Raw genomic sequence first — 20,677 nt, 5'->3', positions numbered from 1 at the left:
CATGTGGTCTTCATTTTGTGCCCAGGGCCCCCTCCTGTGTCTAGACCTCTGTCTTCTGCCTGGGTTGCTCCCTCCCTCCCTTCTTCCTTCACTCACAAAGCCCTGGGCCATCGTGGGAGACAGGCTGAACCACCTGAGCCACCCTGAACTTATACCCCAAATTCTGTGCATTTTTCTGAGGAGGAGCCACAACTCGCATTACTTTCCCACAGGGGCTTATGTTCCTCCAAACAAAACCCCAACAGGTTTAAAACCACAGTTCTAGGGACCCAAAGGCTTTAAAGGGTAGGGAGCCTTTGGGAATATATCTCTTTAAACTTATAAAATCCCCACCTGTTCATTAGGAAAAACGTATTCAGCATAAGGTTAAGAACACAAGCTGGCCCTGGCTGGTTGGCTCAGTGGTAGAGCGTCAGCCTGGTGTGCGGAAGTCCCGGGTTCGATTCCCGGCCAGGGCACACAGGAGAGACGCCCATCTGCTTCTCCACCCCTCCCCCTCTCCTTCCTCTCTGTCTCTCTCTTCCCCTCCCGCAGCCAAGGCTCCATTGGAGCAAAAGATGGCCGGGCGCTGGGGATGGCTCCATGGCCTCTGCCCCAGGCGCTAGAGTGGCTCTGGTCGCAACAGAGCAACGCCCCTGTTGGGCAGAGCATCGCCCCCAGGTGGGTGTGTGGGGTGGATCCCGGTTGGGCGCATGCAGGAGTCTGACTGCCTCCCCGTTTCCAGCTTCAGAAAAATACAAAAAAAAAAAGAACACAAGCTCCGGCCTGACCTGTGGTGGCGCAGTGGATAAAGCATCAACCTGGATTGCTGAGGTCGCCATTTCAAAACCCTGGGCTTGCCCAGTCAAGGCACATATGGGAGTTGATGCTTCCTGCTCCTCCCCCCTTCTCTCTCTCTGTCTCTCTTCTCTAAAAAAAAAAAGTAATAATAAAATAAAATAAAAAGAAAAGAAACATACAATAAAAATAAAATAATAATAATAAAAAGAACAAAAGCTCTGGGGTCAAACAGACCTGAGCTCCAAATATGACTGTGTCACTCATCATGGGTACATCCCAGACCTCAGAGCCTCAGTCTTCCCTTCTGTAAAGCAGCACTAATAATCAGGTGCATGGAAGGCCCTGGGCCCAGCAGGCATAACCAGAGGCTGCTGTGAGCACAGGAGATGGGACCTATGGAAAACCCCTCTGCACCCCCAGAGGTGGCAATTTTATGTGAGCATGTGATTTTCCCTAACTTTGTTCATACATGCTATATATGAGCATACATGCATAAGTAGTCCTCTGACTTTCTCTTCCTTTCTTAGTGTAATAGAAATGCAACCTTTCTCTGTTGATCTGCACAGGCCTTTCTCCCCCTTAACCAGGCACATGGAGACCTTGGGCTCTTTCAGAGCATCCGTGTCTAGTGGTCCTACTTAGGCTGTTCCCAGTTTCTCACTATTCCCAATGGCACTGCAGCGAGCACCTGTCACCTCTTCCATAGGGTGGCTGGCCCAGGGCTCGGCTGAGCTTCTGCCACGTCAGAGCCATCCCTTCTCCGGCTTCCACACCTCCATGCCTTTGGCTAAGCTGTTCCCACCTCCTGGACTGGTTCCAGCGTGACAGAAAACTGGAAAAGGACTTCCCCAGGGTCCCACATCGAATAGAAGACTGGTCCTAGCCCAGAACTTTCTCCTTTAGGTAGACCTGGGTGGGGGTGGAGCAGCAGTTAGGGGGCAGGAGTTCAGTGGCGGCAGGCCCCTCTGTGACGCCTGGGACATTCCAGGTGCTCAGTGGCCCTCAGACTTGCACAGGGTCATGGAACCTGTGTTTTTTCTGGGGCTGGGAAAGGAGGAACTGTTTCAGGTGACCTTTCTCAGCCTGAGCCCTCCACCCCACCAGAATTTCCTTTGTGGCCCGGAGCCTGGGGTCAGCTGGTTCCCAGGCCAGGGCCTTCACAGAGCCATAGACCATGGCTCGGGAGATGGAGAGGGGAGAGGAGCTGAGGCCTTTGAGATGGAGTTAGGGGCCAAGCTGGGCCATCCATATTCCTAGGATCAAGTCTGGCTCTACCATACATCAGCTCTGTGACATGGGTGGTTTTTTCCCCTCCCCGAGCCTCAGTTCACCCCTTTGTAAAATGGGGAGGGGTGCGTTCCTGGATCACTGTGGGAAGATGATATAAATACCCTTAGCATACAGTAGGTACTCAATATATGCAGTGCAATATGATTATTAGTTAGCATTTGAAGAAGTCAGTCCTCCATGTCTGGGACATTGTACATCCTGGCTGTCACACAGAGGATAAGTGAGACAGGGCCTCTCCTCTCACCTGTCAGCAGAGAGAAGGGGCAGGCGTGAATCACCAGCTTTATTCAGCAAGACAGTTACGCAGAGCTCTGCAGGATCCGGGGCAGGGACCATCAGTTCTGCTCAGGTGGAGGTGGAGGTGGGAAAGGGCAGAGGTGACAGCACGGCGGAGCTTTGAAGGTAGGGGTTGCCGATGGGGAAGTGGAGAAGAGGTGCTCCAGGTAGTGGGCTCAGCATGAGCAGAGGCCTGGGCTGAGGGGTCTGTGGCAGGTGTGGGCACAGGAGACCTAGAGGGCTGAGCGGAGGGGAGGCAAGGCCAGGTTTCCATTTCATGATACTCCCTCTGGGAAGAGACTCAAGGACAAGTTTGAGGAGCCACTGCTGTTATCCAAGTGAGGGACAGAGGCAATGGTGGCCTGGATGGGTCAGGGTGCGAGAGAAGCAATGTTGAGAAGGGAGAGGTCCTTCAAAATTGCCCTGTTCCCATCTCGTCCCCCGGAGCTCATTCCCTAAGACTTCCCGAGAGGAAGGTCTCGCTCTCCAGCCACAGCAGCACAGACCCCAGTGGGGCCCAAAGGACTCTGAGAGCTCTGGGGTCTCTCTGCCTGGAGACTCAGGGATTCTGGAGAGAACATAGACCTTCTCACTCATCCTCCCAGAGTCTTGGGCAGGGGACTGCACATGGCTGAGCTTTCTCTCTGGGGGTCTGTTTCAGGAACTGGTGCTCGTATGTGGTGACCCGCACCATCTCGTGCCATGTGCAAAATGGCACGTACCTTCAGCGAGTGCTGCAGAATTGCCCCTGGCCCATGAGCTGCCCGGGGAACAGGTGAGTGAGACCGTGCTAGAGAAGTTGCTGATGGCATTCCAGATGGAGGCGGTATGGGCAAAGGCCTGGTGGTGGGAGTGCATAGGGTGTGCAGGGAAAGGCTGGCACCCCAGACTGGGTGGAGCAAAGGGAGCATTGACCCTGTGCCCCTTCTCAGCACCTCCCCTTGTGCTCTTGGGGCACCCTGGAGGGCTTCCTGGGGGAGGAGTTCCACCATTCACCCACATGTCTTCACTCAGTAAGCATTCACTGCTAGGGACAGCTGTTTCAGTTTGTAGGGGCTTCTTGTCCAGTTGATATCCAAATCCCCAAGGCTGGAAGGTTGGGATCCTAGAATCCATAGAAGGGCTGAATCCTTCTAGGCAAGAAGATAGAGGCTCCAAAGGAGGGGGCAGAAGACCTTGGGGGCTCTGGGTTTGTCCCCGTGGACAGTGGGAGAAACAGCCAGGGACCCTGTCTGAGCTGGGCTTCCTGGACACTCTTTCAGCTACAGAACCGTGGTGAGACCCACATACAAGGTGATGTACAAGACAGTGACCGCCCGGGAGTGGAGGTGCTGCCCTGGGCACTCGGGGGCTAGCTGCGAGGAAGGTAGGACTGCCCCCAGGCTCGGGCCACATGCTTCCCTGAGGACGAATGGGAGGGAGTAGTAAACTGTTGCTAAGTCCATAGATATTGCAGGGACTGTGCCACGCACACTGTGGGCCCCTGCACAGAGCTTCCAGCGAGGACTGGCTCGGACACAGTCGGTGCCTGCTGTCTCACGGGTGTTGACCAGCTGCCTCACGGGAGACTCTTGTGACCCCGTGGAGAAACTTAATACATGCTATGTAGCTCACATCTTAAGTCACCATCCCAAGCTTTTCCTCCAAACATGGAAAAAACCCAGGCTTTCCATGGGCTGTGGTAATAGCTCATGGAAGCAAAGCGCCGCTTAGGTCAGTGGGTCAGCAAGGGAAGATAGTTATACCCTTCGTGCAGGGGAGGAAACTGACGGTCAGGAAGGCAGTGGCCGTCACGGTGGAACCCTGGTCTGCCTGGCTCCCCAGAGGGCCGCAGGGGTGGGAAGACTCAGATGGGCGCCCCATGTGTGGAGTGTGTCCCAAGCAGAGGGACCCTGCCCACCCCACCCCACTTCTCTGCATGCCATTAGGGTGGCTTGGGGCTGAGCTCCCAGCAGGGGTCAGGGGAGGCAGCCTCCCTGGAGCTTGGCCTCAGGGTTACCCGGCATGACCTCTCCTGGAGGCCACCTGCCTCTCTGCTAAGTGGTCTAGGCCACGCCCATTCCTGCTGCCTGGCTGAACCCGTGAGAGGAAGGTTTTGGGCACCAAGGGCTGTATTTCCAAGAATGGCCCTAAAGAGAATGGACTTGCCTAAAACCAGCCTGAGAACCAGGACTGAAAGCACCTCAATAGCAAGAGGTACTCAGGGCCCCAAAGTGGCGTGTTAATGTGAACATCAGTAGCAGGAGTGTTCTGATGCCAGAAACACGAACGTGTGAAACACGGCCTCCGAATCAAGGAAATGTGATGCTAACAGAAGTCACCATTCATAGGTGCTTCTTGAAAGATTTACATGCTTCACCTCCCGGGGACCGCACAACAGCCCCGGTTCGCAGAGGGGGCACCAGGGGCCTGGAAATGTGGAGCGGAATGCCCAGAGTCATGTGGGGTGGAGGCAGGGCTTACCACAAAGTGGAGCAGGGAGGGGGCCTGATGGGTTTTGATGGGGGTGGGGGAGGCCCCAGTGGAGCTGGGGAGGAGTGGGGTGGCCGGGGAGAAGGAAGCAGCCCAAGGCCTGGTGGGGGTCCTGTACAGAGAGGCAGCCACCAAGGCCAGTGTGGGAGGCTGAAGCAGGCATGAAAGGCCGCTGGGGACATCACCCTCCCCTCCCTGGTGGAAGGAAGAGGGGAAGGCAAGACCCTGGGGGCCAGGAGGAGAGCCAGCCAGGAGGGGCTGCTGCCAAGGAGGCCACGGAGGAGCTGATGATAGGGAGGGGGCAAATCTCCAGGGTGTGGGGCCACCTGGGCCTAAAGGGCCTGAGCCCAAGCAGGGCCTGCTCAGACAAAGACCACTCTGTCCCTGGCTCCCCTCCCAAGGGCAGACCTTCCCAGGTCTGTGGGACCATCGTGGAGGGGGTGAGGAGAGAGGACAGGTGGATGCGGCACCCATGCCCCTGAGTCCAGCAGCTGGAGGCCGTGCATCTGGGCACCAGGCAAAGGGCTGGGAGCTCTGATGATGGCACGGCAGGGGTACAAGATGGGATGGGTCAGGCCAACCCTGATGTCTGCCAGCTCCCTCGGCAGGGCCTTCAGGTAGGTCCCAGCCTGGAGACGGGTTATTCTGAGCTTCGTGGGCCAGGCCAGCTCTGCCACACACCAGCTGTGTGGCCTTAGGCCGGGGACTCCCCATGCATTGTGCAAGTTGTTGTGCAAGAGCTCTGTCTAGGGGGGCAGGGAGGCTGCAATTCAAGCAGCATTCTATCTCGTGCCCACTCAGAGGGAGGGCACCTTCTCTAAAGGGCACCAAGCTGCTGTTGCAGCAGCCTGGGGCACCCCTGCACTGAGCCTCAGTGTCCTGACCTGTGATGTGGCCAGGATACTAGTCTCTGCCTTCCAGGGGTGTTGTGAAGCTGAAGTTAAGCAGCTGCATGGGGGCCCATGGTAGGCACTGTTTCTGATGGACAGGAATGACCGGCCTCTTCCAACCCACAGGGTGGAAGCTGAGTAACAGGATGACCAGGTCTGTGTATTCAGGAAGACTGCTCTACTGGGGCCCTGGGGATGGGGGTCGGGAAGCATGGGACATTGCTGGCCTATCCCGGGCCCTGCCCTTCCTCTGACAGCCGGGTTCAAGCCGGCTTCCCGAGCTGTTTCCCCTGCTGGTGGCTGCTCTCATGGTCTGTGCAGTACTATGACATGACCTTAGGGCCATAGAGTTGCGTCACCAGGGAAGACTGGGCTAAAGGAGAGGGAACACCCACCTTTCCAGAAGCTAGCCCTGGATCATCTGTGCTCTGCTGTATGACCTGGGGCAAGTCATTTAACCTCTCTGAACTTTGGCTCCATCTGGAAGTCACCTGAGATTGAAAAGTGCCCCCCTCATACCTTATTATTATCATTCCTTGCCCATAGTAGATGTTCCATAAACGTCTTCTCTTTGGCCCCTGTGCTGGGACTTCTGTGGTGGCTCCCAGGGACTGCCCTGCCTCCGACCTCTGAGACCCCACCTCTCAGTCAGCGGCTCAGCAAACAGGCCTTGGGTCTCCAAACTTAACCTTGAGGCGGCAGACTTCATGGCTCTTACAGTCTGCATAATGGAAATAAATGCTCATTGTGAGGTGGGAGGATGGTCCTTTGATGTTCATGACAACCCATGAGGATGGGACTAGAGTGGGCCTCATTTAGGCTGTGGGAGGTGGGGCTGGGTGGCAGGGAGGGAGCCTGGCTGAGGCTCTTACCTGGCTGCCCACTCCTTCAGAAACAATAGGCAAGGAAGAACAAAAGCCCGAATGTACTTTGTGGGCTGGTCCTGACCTGCTGAGTGGCCTGGGCTGAAGAGATCTGCTGTGACACCATGTCATCCTGCTTCTAGGGGCTCTCTTCAGACAGATCTCTTGCTATCAGCCCCTTTGTTCAGACAATGAAAGTGAGGCTCAGAGAGGGTGAGGGTCTTACATAAGGTCACACAGCAAGTAAGCATCATGGCCCTGACCTAAGTCTGCAGCGTCCCCTGCCTCCTGCAGTAATAATGACAAGGGAAGGAAAGTTGCCACCAACCTCTATGCCAAGCAGCGTGACTTGTACCCACCTGCGTCATGCCATTGTGTCATTGTGCAGAAAGTCCAGATGTGGAAACTGAGGCTGGGAGAGGGGAATGCCTATTCAGGATCACAACGGGATTCAAAGCCCATCAGTCTGACCCAGAACCAAGATCTTTCTTCTGTAGTGGCACTGGCTGAGGACTTCCAGGGGGAGTGTGGTCAGACATTTGGGGCACAATGAGGCTGGCAGAAGCCAATCTCAGCCCCACCTCCTCCCAGATAGAAAGATAGAAGAACTGGGGGCTCTCTTGCCATCCTCTCCCATGGGCTTCCCTGGAGCCAGGCTGCCTCTGTTTCCCCCTCACTGACCCACTGTCCTCAGTGCACATGAATCTTCCCCCGTTGTGGGCCCCCACATCCCTTGCCTTCCATGATAAGTGAACCGAGAGGAAGGAAGTTTGCCCAAGGTCACACAGCACAAAAGCTTAAGAGCAGATTGGAGGTTCCAGCCTGGGGCCCTTCTTGAGCCCTTGGTCTCTCCACCATCCAAGGCTGGGCACTTCCCACACACATCTTTCACACACTAACCAGATCCCACCCTGTGCTTTACTCTGCGAATTCAGTGTCCCGGGGGCTAAACAATGCATGAATCTGCCTGTGTCCACTCCTGTCTGGGAGGCCTGGCAGCCCCACTTCCCAACTCTTGGCCAGTGCACCCTCCACCCCCAGCCAGGCAGCTCGCCTCTCTGCCCTCCCAGTCCACACTGGCCTTTGCTCCCACCCCATAGCCTGGGCAGTGTCTGTGCCCTCTGCCTGTGACTCCTTGGAGCTCCAACCTGGCTATGGTGGCCCCACCCTGCCATCACTCTTCTGGTGTCTCCAGTGCCTGTTATGGGCCTGGTGTAAAGTGGGTGCACAGGAAATGAACGGGAACCTCATTATACCCTAAAGAAGGGCTAGGCTAGTCACAGACTGAAGCTCCCAGAAGCCTGCTGGAGGGTTCTTGGAGCTGCCGGCCCCAGTCCTGACCCCAACCCCTGGCTCAGGCCAACAGGAGCAAATATTTATGTTTGCAAAGTGAATTCCCCGGAGGAGACCTGGGCTGAGGCTGGGGAGGCTATACCCCGGTGGCCTGTGGTTACTGGACCCCGCTGACCTGGCCGGTGGTTTGTGAACAAGGAAGCCCCTTTCTTGGCTCCTCTTCTGGGAGAGAAAGTCAGGGGGAGGCCACAGGCACTCCCTAATTTCTCACACCTCATTCTCAGCTTAGGTCGGCGTTTGAATCTCAGCTCCCCTGGTCCTGCTATGTGGCTGGACAGCCTCTCTGAGCCTGTGTTCCCATGAGAAGCCAATGACAAGGGGCTCAGCACTGGGAAGAGGGAAGGGCAGCTGTTTATGGGGACACAGGGCTAGAGACTGCAGATGGCATTGGCCTCATAGAGGTCAAGACAGAGTGATGAGAGCTTCGGGGGAGTTGGGGTGGGTGCCCTGGTCTGTCGAGGTCCACAGGAAGGCTTCCTGGAGGAGATGACATGGGAACAGCAGCTGTGGGGGTGATGGTAGGAAGGCAGTGTGTGTGTGGCCAGTGGAGAGGGACCTCCCGGGTGGTGGGAAGTGGTCCACTGTCAGGTTCCCGGAGTGGAATAGGAGTTTGTGGTCCTCGGACCAGCTTGGAACTCGTAGGAGGGTGACGATGGGGATAGAAGGAGGCCCGTCAGGATGGACCACCAGGCTGGGATGAGGGGGGCCTGCTCAGGGGCCCTGGCCTAACACCAGGAAGGATGTGACATTTTTGTCCTATAAGAGACCTCCCCCCCAACCCGTGGCTTTTCTCTATGGGAATTCTTTGTGTTGTATTTTTCAACCTGGTTTGTCCCTTAAAGTATTTCTGTCCATTTATCAGAATTTGGGGGAGTTAGGGGATAATTTTTTGTGAATCCTGAATTTAAAGCCAACATTTTCTAAGTTTTTTGCCAATTTTGTTAGTTCTTTGAATTTTCCTTTTTTTTCTTTTTACTTTTAACTCACAATTACTTTGAGCCAATTCATGGATTAATAATAACTCAGGGACACCCTAGTGTGACATGAGACCATTTACGCTCATTTTCAAAACAGTTAAGTCTGCTGTCCCATTATTTTACCTGTTATTTTGTTTGCTTGCTTTAAATTCATGTTCAGCCAGTGAGTCATGCATTCATCAACAGAAGGTTTATTCAGGCCACTGGGGCCCTACTGTGTGCCAGGCCCCTTTCCAGGCCAGGCACCAGACAGAGGGGCCCCTGCCCTGGTGGGGTACAAGCTCCAGCCAGTGGGGTGGGTGCCGGGCCAGAGACTGGGGACCTGGCACAGTCAGTGACATGTTGGAGAGTGGAAAGTGACGAAGAGAAAAAGGGGAAACCGTAGCAAGGTAGAGCAGAGGGCAGGCTCTGCCCAAGTTTCCACGAGAGAAAATCCAAACTTCACGGGCTTGGAGGGTTGGCCGCTCTTTTGGTCAGCTTCCTGAAAAGAGTAATAAAATGGCCTTTTACATCTTCACCTGGAGCAAAGGCGGCGAGGAGGGCTTGGCGGGGCCGTTCTTCTCAGAAACCAGCATTTCCTCTGGCACTGGGCCTCCCGGTGGCTCCCCAGTGGGACTTTGGGCTGACTCAAGGTGCCGGTGGCCCAGGAGAGAGGAGATTGGGCCCTGCAGTTAGATTAACCTGGGTTCAAATCCTGGTTCCAGCCTTCAGGTAGACAACCGAGGGCCAGTCACTTCACCTCTCTGTCTCGTTTCCCCCCAAGGTGAAAGAGCCATACTTACTCATCCATTTATCTGGGCATGAGGGACAGAGGAGTGATAAAGACCAAGCGGCCCTGTGCCTCAGTTTCCCCATCTGTAATGTGGAGGTGATACTAGCAACGACTCATTCGAGGATAATGAGTTCAGATTGTACACGTGAAGTGCTTAGAATGTGCCAGGCCCAGCGTGAGTGCTAAACAAGTGTTAGCCGTTACTATTATTACCTACCCTGTAGGGTCCAACTGGGCTACGTGAAACAGCCCTGGGCATGGCTCACATTGGCATCCCTCTCTCTTGCTCACAGAGCCCCCATCCCCTGCTTCCGCCCTGGGCTGCCAATTTACCTTTCTCCGTCCCGGATAAGACTTACCCCTGCGCTGGGGCAAGTCACAGGTCCCTGGGGAGGGGATGTGGGTCATGCAGGTCCAGCCTGAGCACAGGCCCCGTGGTGGGACCTAGAGCAAGTCTGGCAGCCTCCGTTTTGGGGGCTGGCCAGAGGACCAGTCTGGGTTGAGTTCCTGGCGCCTTGCACTCCCTGCACCAACCCACAGCTTGGCTGTGAGCTGCCAGGCTCGCGCCTTATTTGGATCTTGTCTCCCCCTAGACAGCACTTCGTGGCCTTAAAAGGCAGGCTCGGGGGGCAGTGGGGAGCAGTTGCCCTGCTGGCTCCAGACCCCTTCTAGCTGCACCCCCACCCCAGGCTTGGCCAGCTCGTCCCTCCAGCTATGGCAAAAACCAGGCGTCCAAAACCAGACCAGCCAGCAACCCGCTCCTCGTAGGGGTGATGACAGGGGGGGCTCCTGGAACGGCCCCCCTGCCCTCCCAGGCAGCCAGTCTCCCTCTGGTTTTCATTTAAAACCAGGTCTGGATCTACTTCAGTGTCTTCTCACCAAGTGGGGAGGGGAGAGGGTGGACAGCAGTGTCGCGACTGCTGTTCATTGAGTGCCTACTGTGTGCCAGGCCCTGTGTGCATACAGTGGGCCCTTTGTACGCATCACTGTACTCTCCTCTCACACTAGCCTGGGAGATATAGAGGCCCTATGACCCCATTTTACAGGTGGGAAAATAGGTCCAGAGAGGACAAGTCACACAGATCAGCAAGTGACAGGGCTGGGACCCAGCCTTGCCTCTGTTACCTCTAGGCTTTTAGCACATGCAGCTTTCTGGGGTCACTGGGGAAGCCCCCAGCCTTAACCGTGGCGCCTACCCATTGTCAGTTCTCTGTCCCCAGCCCCATCAAGCTGGCGACCTTGGCCCAGCTAAACCCAGTTCATGCTTTGTGACCCATGTAAACTGCCCCACATCTCTGGGCCTCTGCCTCCCTCTGCACTAAGGGGGTAGAGATCCATGCTGGGGCTAGAGTAGCAGGCGGGACACGGGGTTCTGGCACTGGCCAGCAGGGCTCTCATCCCCACTGTCCCTCAGTTGCAGGCTCCTCCAGCTTCGTGGAGCCCGGGTGGCTGGGCAACACCATGCGGCGGGTGACGCTTCAGCCCACGGCCTTCTCAGGTGGGTCTTGGAGCAGCTGCTTGGGGAGGCCTGGAAGGGCATGGGCAGTGTGGTGACCACCCTAAAAGGCATCCGGGTCCAGCAGTGGAGGGTCAGGAAGAGCGCCCTGCCCTGCCCTGTCCTGCCCCAGGCTGGAAAGAAAACTTTGAGGGGGAGAGAAAGGGCCCCAGAGGAGAGTCTGACCTGAGCCCAGGCATCCTGAGACCTATGACCCCCAGACTCTTGCAGATGCAGGTCCGAGCCTGCAGTTTCATCTTTTTATTTAAACTACTCTTCTCTGAGCGTCTGTAAATGTGCGAGGCACTGTGCCAGGTGCTTTCCATCCTCAACTTGTTTAAACCTCACAGCTGTGTCCCTATCCCCCAGGAAGGCATCACTGTCCCATTTTAAAGAGGAGGAAGCTGGGGGTCAGAGAGAGGACATGCCCTGCCTGAGGCCCCGCAGCCAGGGAGGGGCAGTACTGGGACTCGCCCCAGGCTTTATGCCTGCTCCTCACTTGCCCGTCCTTGCTCTGAGCTCAGTGTCCTCAGGTATGAGCAGGGATGACACTTGGCCAAAACACAGGATTATGGTAAGGACTGGAGAGTCCGGCTTGTAAAGCACTCGGCGGGACCCGGCGGCCAGGAGGCGCTGTAATAGGCCAGAGCTGTTATGACTGACTAAGGGGTATCGCTGAGGAGGCGGAGGCGCTGGACGACGGTTCTGGAGGGAGGGTCATGGGTGGCATCTCTGTGGCCTGCCCGTTCCAGACTATAATGTGTCAGTCCCCAAAGCCAGCAAGCCCAGACAGCCCCACCCAGGTGGGAAATGACAGGATTTCCTGCCTTGGCTTCCTGGAAGGGAGTCGTTTTGAAAGCAGATGCTACAGGAGTTGGCTCCCTGGTTCTGCCCTGGGAGAAACTTGCAGGGCGCTGTTCTCTGCAGCCCCATCCCTGTGCTGGGCTGTCTTCTGGGTTGGAGTCATCAGGGGTCTGTTCACTTCCCCCAATCTGCCTCCAGGGACTGAGGGGCTCCAAGGGGAACCTGGGACCCCCGGCCCCAGCCTCAGCCTCGTCCCTCTTATAGGCTGTGTCAACTGCAGCAAAGTGTTAGAGCTGACGGAGCGGTTGAAGGTCCTGGAGGCCAAGGTGGGTGAGCAGCTGCCCCTCCCCACCCCCCTGCACCCCATGCCCACTCAGCGGTCCCACAGTGCCCATGGGCAGGCGGCTTCCCTGCCAGGCATACAGCGGCCCTCCCCTTGGTTCCCATCAGCTTCTTTGGCCTCCCCTTCAGTGCCCCTCCCTGGGAAGCCTGCTTGCCATCAGACTACCTGGCCTGTTCTTCCGCCAGCAGTCCCATGAAGCTCCCCTACATGTACCCCCATTCCCATCCCAGCCAGATATTTGTAGACACCCCCAGAGCTTGTGGCCAGGCCCCTCCTTGCCCCATCACCTTCACCTTTACCCCCAATCTCCCATAATACTGTCTTCCTGGTTTTAAAAGCAAATCATCTATTGCACATCTCAGATTGTTTCAGGATAAAAAGGTTTTAACAATTAAAAATTGAGACATGTTTTCAGAAATATGAAAAACTCAGAACCGTGAAAAACCTACCAGAAACCCATGCATAGCAGTCAGCTGTGCCCCAAGGGAGAGCAACTGTCAACATTTAAGCATCTTTTTTTCCAGGTTGTCTAAACACATGTAGAGGCACATACCTTTTGTCTGCGTACCCTTTCCTCCATTCCTTCCTCTGGGAATTTATCTTAAGGATATTAGATGTGAAGATGTTTACCAAAGTATTCACTATTCACAGTGAAATTTGAAAACCAGAGAACAGAAGGGGTGGTTGTGTAATTAGGAAGAGGGGTACAGAATATTAGACAGCTACTAAGAGCACCTCTGTTTTTCTAATACGTAAAGATGCTCCTGCCCTGGCAGAGTAGCTCAGTTGGTTAGAGTGTCATCCCAATATGCCAAGGTTGTGGGTTCAATCCTCGGTAAGGGCACATACAAGAATCAACCAATGAATGCATAAATAAATGGAACAACAAATTCATGGTTCTTTCTCTCTCCCTCTTTCCCTTTCACTCTTTCTAAAATCAATTTAAAAAATTTTAAGATGTCCCTCATGTATCTGTATCAAGTGGAAAAACCAAGCTTCTGAGCCTCGTGTGCTAGAGCCCCAGTGATGAGGTGTGGGAGCCCCAGGAACCCCACACTGATGCCCAAGCTCCCTCCCAGGAGAAGCCGGCATGAGGGCAGCTCAGTCCCAAATCTGGGGTGTGGTTCTCAGGTCTGCCCCGGAGTTCCTCTTTTCTCTGGACTGGCCCACATAATCCCCCATTCCCATTTAGTGGACATTCTGGCCTCCTCAATCCTCAGTCAGTGGCTCAAGGGTCACTGCTGACCTTTGAGAGTACACACGCATGCACGCACATGCTCCACCCAAAGTGGTTTTGTAAACACCTCATGTCAGACCCTCCCAAACTTCCCTCCAAATTGAGTAAAAATCCTTCCAGCCCATGGTGCTTTAACAAGTCAAGAGAAGTTTCACATGATTTATGCAGGTAAGCATAAGAAAAACACAGCACAGCACAGCAAACACCGTGACAGGTCACAGAACTCAACCTGGGTGGCAGTGGTGGTATATAATGACTTTCTACAACAAATGTGATGAATTGTGCAGTTTGAAGACCACAGTCGGCCCTGGCTAGTTGGCTCAGTGGTAGAGCGTCAGCCCGGCATGTGGAAGTCCCAGGTTTGATTCCCATTCAGGGCACACAGAAGAAGTGACCATCTGCTCCTCTACCCCTTCCCCTCTTCTCTCTCTTTTTCTTTTCTCCTCCAGCAGCCATGGCTCAGATGGTTTAGCAAGCTGGCCCCAGGTGCTGAGGATGGCTCCATGGCCTTACCTTAGGCGCTAAAATAGGTTGATTGCTGAGCAGCAGAGCTGTGGCCTCAGATGGGCAGAGCATTGCCCTTTAGGGAGTTTTCCAGGTGGATCCTGGTCAGGGTGCATGTGGGAGTCTGTCTCTCACTTAATTAAAACAAACAAACAACAAAAAAACAAACCACATTCACTTCTGATGAAATTCTGGGCCAAGGTAGGCTTCGCTGGCCTGCTGGGCCTCCTGCCGCCCACACTAGGCCCCTCTGCTGGTCTGTCCTGGTGAGGCCCTGGTACCCACCCCATTTCTTCCTCTTCCTCTTCCTCCACAGGTGGCAGTGCTGACTGTCATTGAGCAGGCAGAGCCCCCAACCCCAGCTGCCCCCGAGGACCCCGCCCCACTCTGGGGCTCCCCAGCTGCCCATGGCAGCCCTGGGGATGGAGGCCTCCGAGGTGAGTTGGTCAGTGGGGAGTACAGTCCCTCGTGGGAATGAAAAGCCAGTCTCCACTCTGCTGCTGACTCCCAGCTTGACCCCCTTGTGGGCTTGGGACTTCCCAGTTCTCCTGGGGCCCCTGAGCACTGGAGTCCTGGGAGGCCCAGCAGACCCTGTTTCTGTTTCTGGTGGAGCTGGGATGATGACACAGACCCCTGCCTCCCTCCCCCCAACTCCAGGGCTACCAGGAGCCAGAGAAAACATGAGGGCCCTGCTGCTCCCTCGAGATGGTAGGTGCTAGCGGGGGGCCAGGGTCAGCGCAGGAGCAAGGCCAGAGCTAATGGTATTTCTCCTCCAGACCGAATTGGTGCCCGGGGGCTTCCTGGGCCCGTTGGCCCCAAGGGAGACACTGGCAGCCGGGGCCCAACAGGAATGAGAGGCCCGCCAGGTGAGTGTCCACAGCACTGCCCCCAACTCTCCTGGCCAGGCCCCCCAGGTGGGCCCAAGCTCGGATTTTCCCTGATGTAGTCAGAGGTGGCCTCACTTGTCTCTTGACTACCCCTACTCCAAGGATGCCCCACTCATGCCTGGGCACCCCCAAACCCTCTTTTGCATTCACTCGGCCTGTGTTCTCTGGGAACCTACTCTCAGCAGACTCTGAGCTGGGCACTGGGGTGGGGTCAAACTAGTCCCTGTCCCCCTGGAGCTCCCAGATGGGTGGGAGGGTGGGCCTACGCAGGAGAGAAACAGCTGTGCCCACCCGTGTGACCAGGGTTCTTATGGGGACCTCGCAGGTATGGGAACCCTAAGGAAGGAATCTCAGATCCAGCCTGGATAGGGTGGAGGATGGACAGGGCTTCCCTGTGAGAAGGACACCTCAGGAGAGGCCTAAAGGATGACCCAAAGTGTATACCAGGCATAGCAAAGGGAGGAGTGATAGAGGGAACAGCTCATGCAATAGCCTGGAAGAGACAGAAGAGAACATTCTGGAAGCCAACATTTACTAAGCACTAAGTAGTGTCCGTTGTCTTAAAGCCCCTAGGGAGAGCTATGTTCTTTCTCCTAATAGACAGCCAGGGAAGTCAGAGTCAGGAATTGCCCTCACTGTGGCCTCCAGAGCCCTCTTATCCTCTGCCCCAGGATGACTTGTCCTGCTGCTTTGCAGCTGCCTGTCTGCCTCCTGCATACCCACCCATACCCCTGGTTCTGTTGCAGGTCCACAGGGACCCCCAGGGAGCCCTGGCCGGGACGGAGCTGTGGGTATCCCTGGAGAAAGGGGACCTCCAGGGCCTCCTGGTCCCCCTGGTCCCCCAACCCCCATTGGACCACCCCACGCCCGGATCTCTGAGCATGGTGAGTGAGTTCCTCAGGATCACAGTAGATCCAGGTCGGGGTCTGGTGAGGCCGACGATTGTCACCACAGTGTTACTGCTAACAGGTACTTTCTGTATAGCTTGCCCTTGTTCAGCCACATGTCACCCAGTCCTCCAATGGGTGCTGTTGTCCTCTATTCACCGATGAGGAAAACTGAGGGCCAGAGAGGGGAGATCACACAGCCAGGGCATGGGAGGCTGGCTTCAAACCCAGGCAGCCTCTGAGCCTGTTCTTGGAACCACCTGGCATCAGGCCCACCTGCCAAGCCTTGGAGCTGGCCAGGATCCAGCCCTCGGCACAGGGAAGCTCAAGGCCCAACAGCAGGAAGAGCCCTGTGCTCAGAGAGACCCCAGCCCCTCCACCCAGCTAGGTCCTGACGTACATCCTTCACCCCTCCCCCAGCCTGACCTACATGTGTGATGCCAGAGGTCAGAGCATGGAGTGCCACGTTCAACCCCACCTGTGTCATATCGGTACATGACCAGGCACCATTCATTGTCCCGTTCATTCATTCTCACCATTCATTCTCCCTCTCCAAGCCTCAGTTTCCTCGTGTGTAAAATGGGGATAATGACAGTGCTGACCTCCCAGAGCTCTATGACAAGTATGCACAGAAACCTGGCCCAAAGTAGGTGGTCAATAAATTGTAGCTTTTACTATCCCCATTTGGCATGTGACAGTACAGGCTCAGCAAGGTGGAGAGTCTTAATAGGTATCACCAGCTATACTGTGGCAGGACTAGAACCCAGGTCTTCCTGTCTCCTGGGCCTGTGGGGCCAATGCTCTTCCCACCCTTGGAGCAGATGTGGGGTTGGCCCCAGCCATGATGCAGGATGTCCCACAGGGCAGTCAAAGCTGGCTTGCCATGGGTGGCAGGTAAAAACTGACTGACCGTCTCTGCCCAAGCCCCACCCCACCCAGCCCTGCCATGCCCACTCATCATATTTACTCCTGCAGGGGACCCATTTCTATCTAACACCTTCACTGAGACCAGCAGCCACTGGCCCCAGGGACCGGCTGGGCCCCCTGGCCCCTCAGGACCTATGGGTAAGTTGAGTCCAGGTCTGAGGTGAGCGGTGGGTTGAGGGATGGCAGAGAGACTAGAACTGTGGTTCTCAGGAGAGAGATGGTGGTAGACTTCCTGCCATTGTACTGTTTTGGTCCTGAGGATATCCTGTCTTATTTCAGGTCCTCCTGGACCTCCTGGTCCCATGGGCATCCCTGGGAGTCCTGGACTTATAGTGAGTATTTCTCCAAGTACTCCCAGTCAACTTTCAATCCATCCATTCCCAATCTATCATCCATCCATCCATACTTTTTTTTTAAATTGATTTTAGAGACAAAAGAAGGGGGAGAAAGGGAGAGAGAGAAACATCACTTTGTTGTTCTACTTATATATACATTCATTGGTTGATTCTTCTGTGTGCCCTGACCAGGGATCGAACCCACAACCTTGGCATATTGAGATGACACTCCAACCAACTGAGCTACCTGGCTAGGGACATCCACACTTTCATTTGTTCATTCATTCATTCATTCATTCATGGAGCACTGAATATACAAACTACTTTCTTTCTTTTGCAAGAGACAGACAGGAAGGGAGAGAGATGAGAAGCATCAATTCATAGTTGCAGCACCTTAGTTGTTCACTGATTACTTTCTCATATGTGCCTTGACCTGGGGCCTCCAGCCAAGCCAGTGGCCCCTTGCTCAAGCCAGTGACCTTTGGGCTCAAGCCAGTGACCATAGGGTCATATCTATGATCCCATGCTCAAACCAGCAACCCCATGCTCAAGCTGGTGAGCCCATGCTCAAGCCGGCGACCCCGGGGGTTCAAACCTAGGTCCTCAGCATCCCAGGCCAATGCTCTATCCACTATGCCACCACCTGGTAAGGCTCATACTACTTTCTGTAGAGCTTTAGAGCTTTTCATTTAATCCATGTAATAAGAAGCAGTGTTATCACCTAAGGCCAAGGAAGGTGGAGATATGTCTGACCAGGCTGTGGTGCAGTGGATAGAGCATCCACCTGGGATGCTGAGACCCAGGTTCAAAACCCAGAGGCCACCACTTGAGCGTGGGATCATAGACCTGACCCTATGATCACTAGTTTGAGCCCAAAGGTCACTGGTTTGAAGCCCAAGGTTGCTGGCTTGAGCCCAAGGTCATTGACTTGAGCAAGTGGTCACTGGCTGGGTTGGAGTCCCCTGGTCAAGGCACATATGAGAAGCAATCAATGAACAACTATAGTGCCACAACTATGAGTTGATGCTTTTAATCTCCTTTCCTGTCTGTCTGTCTCTGTTCTCTCAAAAGGAAGAAAGAAAAAGAAAGAAAGAAAGAGAGAGAGGGAGAAAGGGAGAAAGAAAGAGGGAAGGGAAGAAAGAAGGAAAGGAGGAAGAGAGGGAGGGAGGGAGGGAGGGAAGAAAGGAGGAAGGGAGGAAAGGAGGGAGGGAGGGAGGGAGGGAGGAAGGAAGGAAGGAAGGAAGGAAGGAAGGAAGGAAGGAAGGAAGGAAGGAAGGAAGGAAGGAAGGAAGGAAAGGAAGGAAGGAAGGAAGGAAGGAAGGAAGGAAGGAAGGAAGGAAGGAAGGAAGGAAGGAAGGAAGGAAGGAAGAGGGAGGGAGGGAGGGAGGGAGGGAGGGAGGGATACTTGCCCTAGGGCTGTGGCACAGGGCAACTTCCGTATCAAGGTGGAGACTGTCTGATTCCAGAGTCATAGTTGTGAACACAGCTGTATGAACTTCCCACTGTATGTCTGTCATTGGATGTGTGAAGGGCCCATGTCAAGCTGGAGCTCCCTCCTCGACTCCTCTCCCCCCAAGTCCCTGCCCATTCTACCCTGACCCAGCACAAGGCTGAGGCCCTGTCTTGTTGCTCAGGGACCCCCAGGCCCCAGTGGACCCAAAGGAATCTCCGGCTACCCAGGAGAAAAGGGCGAGAGAGTGAGTACTGAGTTGGCCCCTGGGGAGGTTTGGGGGCCCTGGGTCAGATACCCAAACAGCCCACTTCATACCTCTCCTTCCTCCCACACAGGGACTGCGTGGAGAGCCAGGCCCCCAAGGCTCCATGGGACAGCGGGTGAGTGATGCTGCCCACCTACAGCACCCTCTCCAGGATCCATAGGCACAGACCCCTGCCCTGGCTTCATCCCCCGTGGCCAGAGCCTCTGACCCTCCCCGTCTGGTCCAGGGCGTGCTCCATCTCCTCCTTCCTCCCTGTCGCAGGGTCTCCTTAGCCTCTCAGCGTCAAGCCACCTCCATCACGCAGTTTCTGTACCTGTTTCTCTTTCTCTTTTCTTCTGTCTCTTTCTCCAACTCCCTATACTTCTCTGTTTCTCCTTCTCTCCAACTATAATCATAGATTTGTCTGTTTCTTCCTTTAGTTTGGTCAATTTTTGCTTCATGTATTTCTAAGCTTTGTTGTTAGCTATATACGCGTTTAGGATTTTATTGTCTCCTTGGCCCTTTTATCTTTATGAAATGAATATCTTCCTCTCTGGTAATACTCTTTGTCCTGAATTCTACTTTTTTTTTACTTTAAAATAGCCACACTAGCTTTCTTATGCTTAGTGTTTGCATGATATATCATTTCCAATCCTTTGAACTTGCAATCTGTGTCTCTAAGTGTATCTCTTGTAAACAACACAGACTTGAGTCTTTTTTTTTTTTAATAGTCTGACAGTTGAGTTCTCTTACATTTAATGATATATGGTGAAAGTGTTGAGTCCTAGCCACTAGACCACCAGGGAGACACTAATGATATGTTTGGTTGTTAATATGGTTGGGTGTAAGTCAACCATCTTGCCATTTGTTATCTACTATATTTACCCCAATCTCTTTATTCCCCCCCCCCTTTACTAATAACTTATTAAATACCACTTCATGTTATCTTCTTTTTGATGTTTGCTCTAAAATAACCACACACACCCATGGCTGATCACAGTTTACTTGAATTAATGTTACGCCACCTCAAATGTAAGTGGGAACGTTGCAGCTGAGCGAATTGCATCCCCTTCTGTCCTGATGCTATTTTGCTTCTGCATTTGTTTAAACCCCACAATATATAGTTGTTATTGCTTTGAACAGTTGATTTTTAAAGAAGAAAACAAAGAAAAATAGTCTTTTACAACTACTGATGTATTTCTCATTTCTGATACTCTTTATACCTTTCTGTGGATCCAGATTTCCACTTGGTATCACTTCCCTTCAGCCTAAAGACTGTCCTTTAACCTTTCTTGTGTGGGTCTGCAGACCACAAATCCTCATGGCTGTTGCTTATCTAAAGCTCTCTTTTTTTTACCTTTACTTTTTTTTTTTTTTTAATTTTTTAATTTTTTTTACGGGCCCTGGCCGGTTGGCTCAGTGGTAGAGTGTCGGCCTGGCGTGCGGGGGACCCGGGTTCGATTCCCGGCCAGGGCACATAGGAGAAGCGCCCATTTGCTTCTCTACCCCCACCCCCTCCTTCCTCTCTGTCTCTCTCTTCCCCTCCCGCAGCCAAGGCTCCATTGGAGCAAAGATGGCCCGGGCGCTGGGGATGGCTCCTTGGCCTCTGCCTCAGGTGCTAGAGTGGCTCTGGTTGCGGCAGAGCGACGCCCCAGAGGGGCAGAGCATCGCCCCCTGGTGGGCAGAGCTTCGCCCCTGGTGGGCGTGCCGGGTGGATCCCGGTCGGGCGGATGCGGGAGTCTGTCTAACTGTCTCTCCCCGTTTCCAGCTTCAGAAAGAAAAAAAAAAAAATTTTTTTACGGAGACAGAGAGAGAGTCAGAGAGAGGGATAGATAGGGACAGACAGACAGGAACGGAAAGAGATGAGAAGCATCAATCATCAGTTTTT

At 54.3% G+C, this 20,677-nt stretch overlaps 1 protein-coding gene across 10 annotated transcripts in view; it reads left to right on the top strand.

Moving 5' to 3' along the window:
* EMID1 (EMI domain containing 1) overlaps nucleotides 1–20,677 on the top strand; it is a 42,304-nt gene that overhangs the window by 4,658 nt on the left and 16,969 nt on the right. For all 10 annotated transcript variants that reach the window (XR_010749350.1, XR_010749351.1, XM_066370568.1 and 7 more), the window contains exons 2-13: nucleotides 3,008–3,121; nucleotides 3,609–3,712; nucleotides 11,088–11,171; nucleotides 12,237–12,298; nucleotides 14,373–14,493; nucleotides 14,714–14,764; nucleotides 14,833–14,922; nucleotides 15,690–15,827; nucleotides 16,806–16,895; nucleotides 17,037–17,089; nucleotides 18,727–18,789; nucleotides 18,881–18,925. Coding sequence is in view for 8 of the 10 variants with exons in the window: in XM_066370568.1 (XP_066226665.1) it covers nucleotides 3,008–3,121; nucleotides 3,609–3,712; nucleotides 11,088–11,171; nucleotides 12,237–12,298; nucleotides 14,373–14,493; nucleotides 14,714–14,764; nucleotides 14,833–14,922; nucleotides 15,690–15,827; nucleotides 16,806–16,895; nucleotides 17,037–17,089; nucleotides 18,727–18,789; nucleotides 18,881–18,925 (1,015 nt within the window). In the remaining 2 variants the exon portion in view is untranslated. The remainder of the gene's footprint in view (nucleotides 1–3,007; nucleotides 3,122–3,608; nucleotides 3,713–11,087; nucleotides 11,172–12,236; nucleotides 12,299–14,372; nucleotides 14,494–14,713; nucleotides 14,765–14,832; nucleotides 14,923–15,689; nucleotides 15,828–16,805; nucleotides 16,896–17,036; nucleotides 17,090–18,726; nucleotides 18,790–18,880; nucleotides 18,926–20,677) is intronic.

The sequence above is a fragment of the Saccopteryx leptura genome, chromosome 2 (assembly GCF_036850995.1).
Source record: "Saccopteryx leptura isolate mSacLep1 chromosome 2, mSacLep1_pri_phased_curated, whole genome shotgun sequence".
NCBI lineage: Eukaryota > Metazoa > Chordata > Mammalia > Chiroptera > Emballonuridae > Saccopteryx > Saccopteryx leptura.
This window is presented reverse-complemented; position numbering and strand designations above follow the sequence as displayed.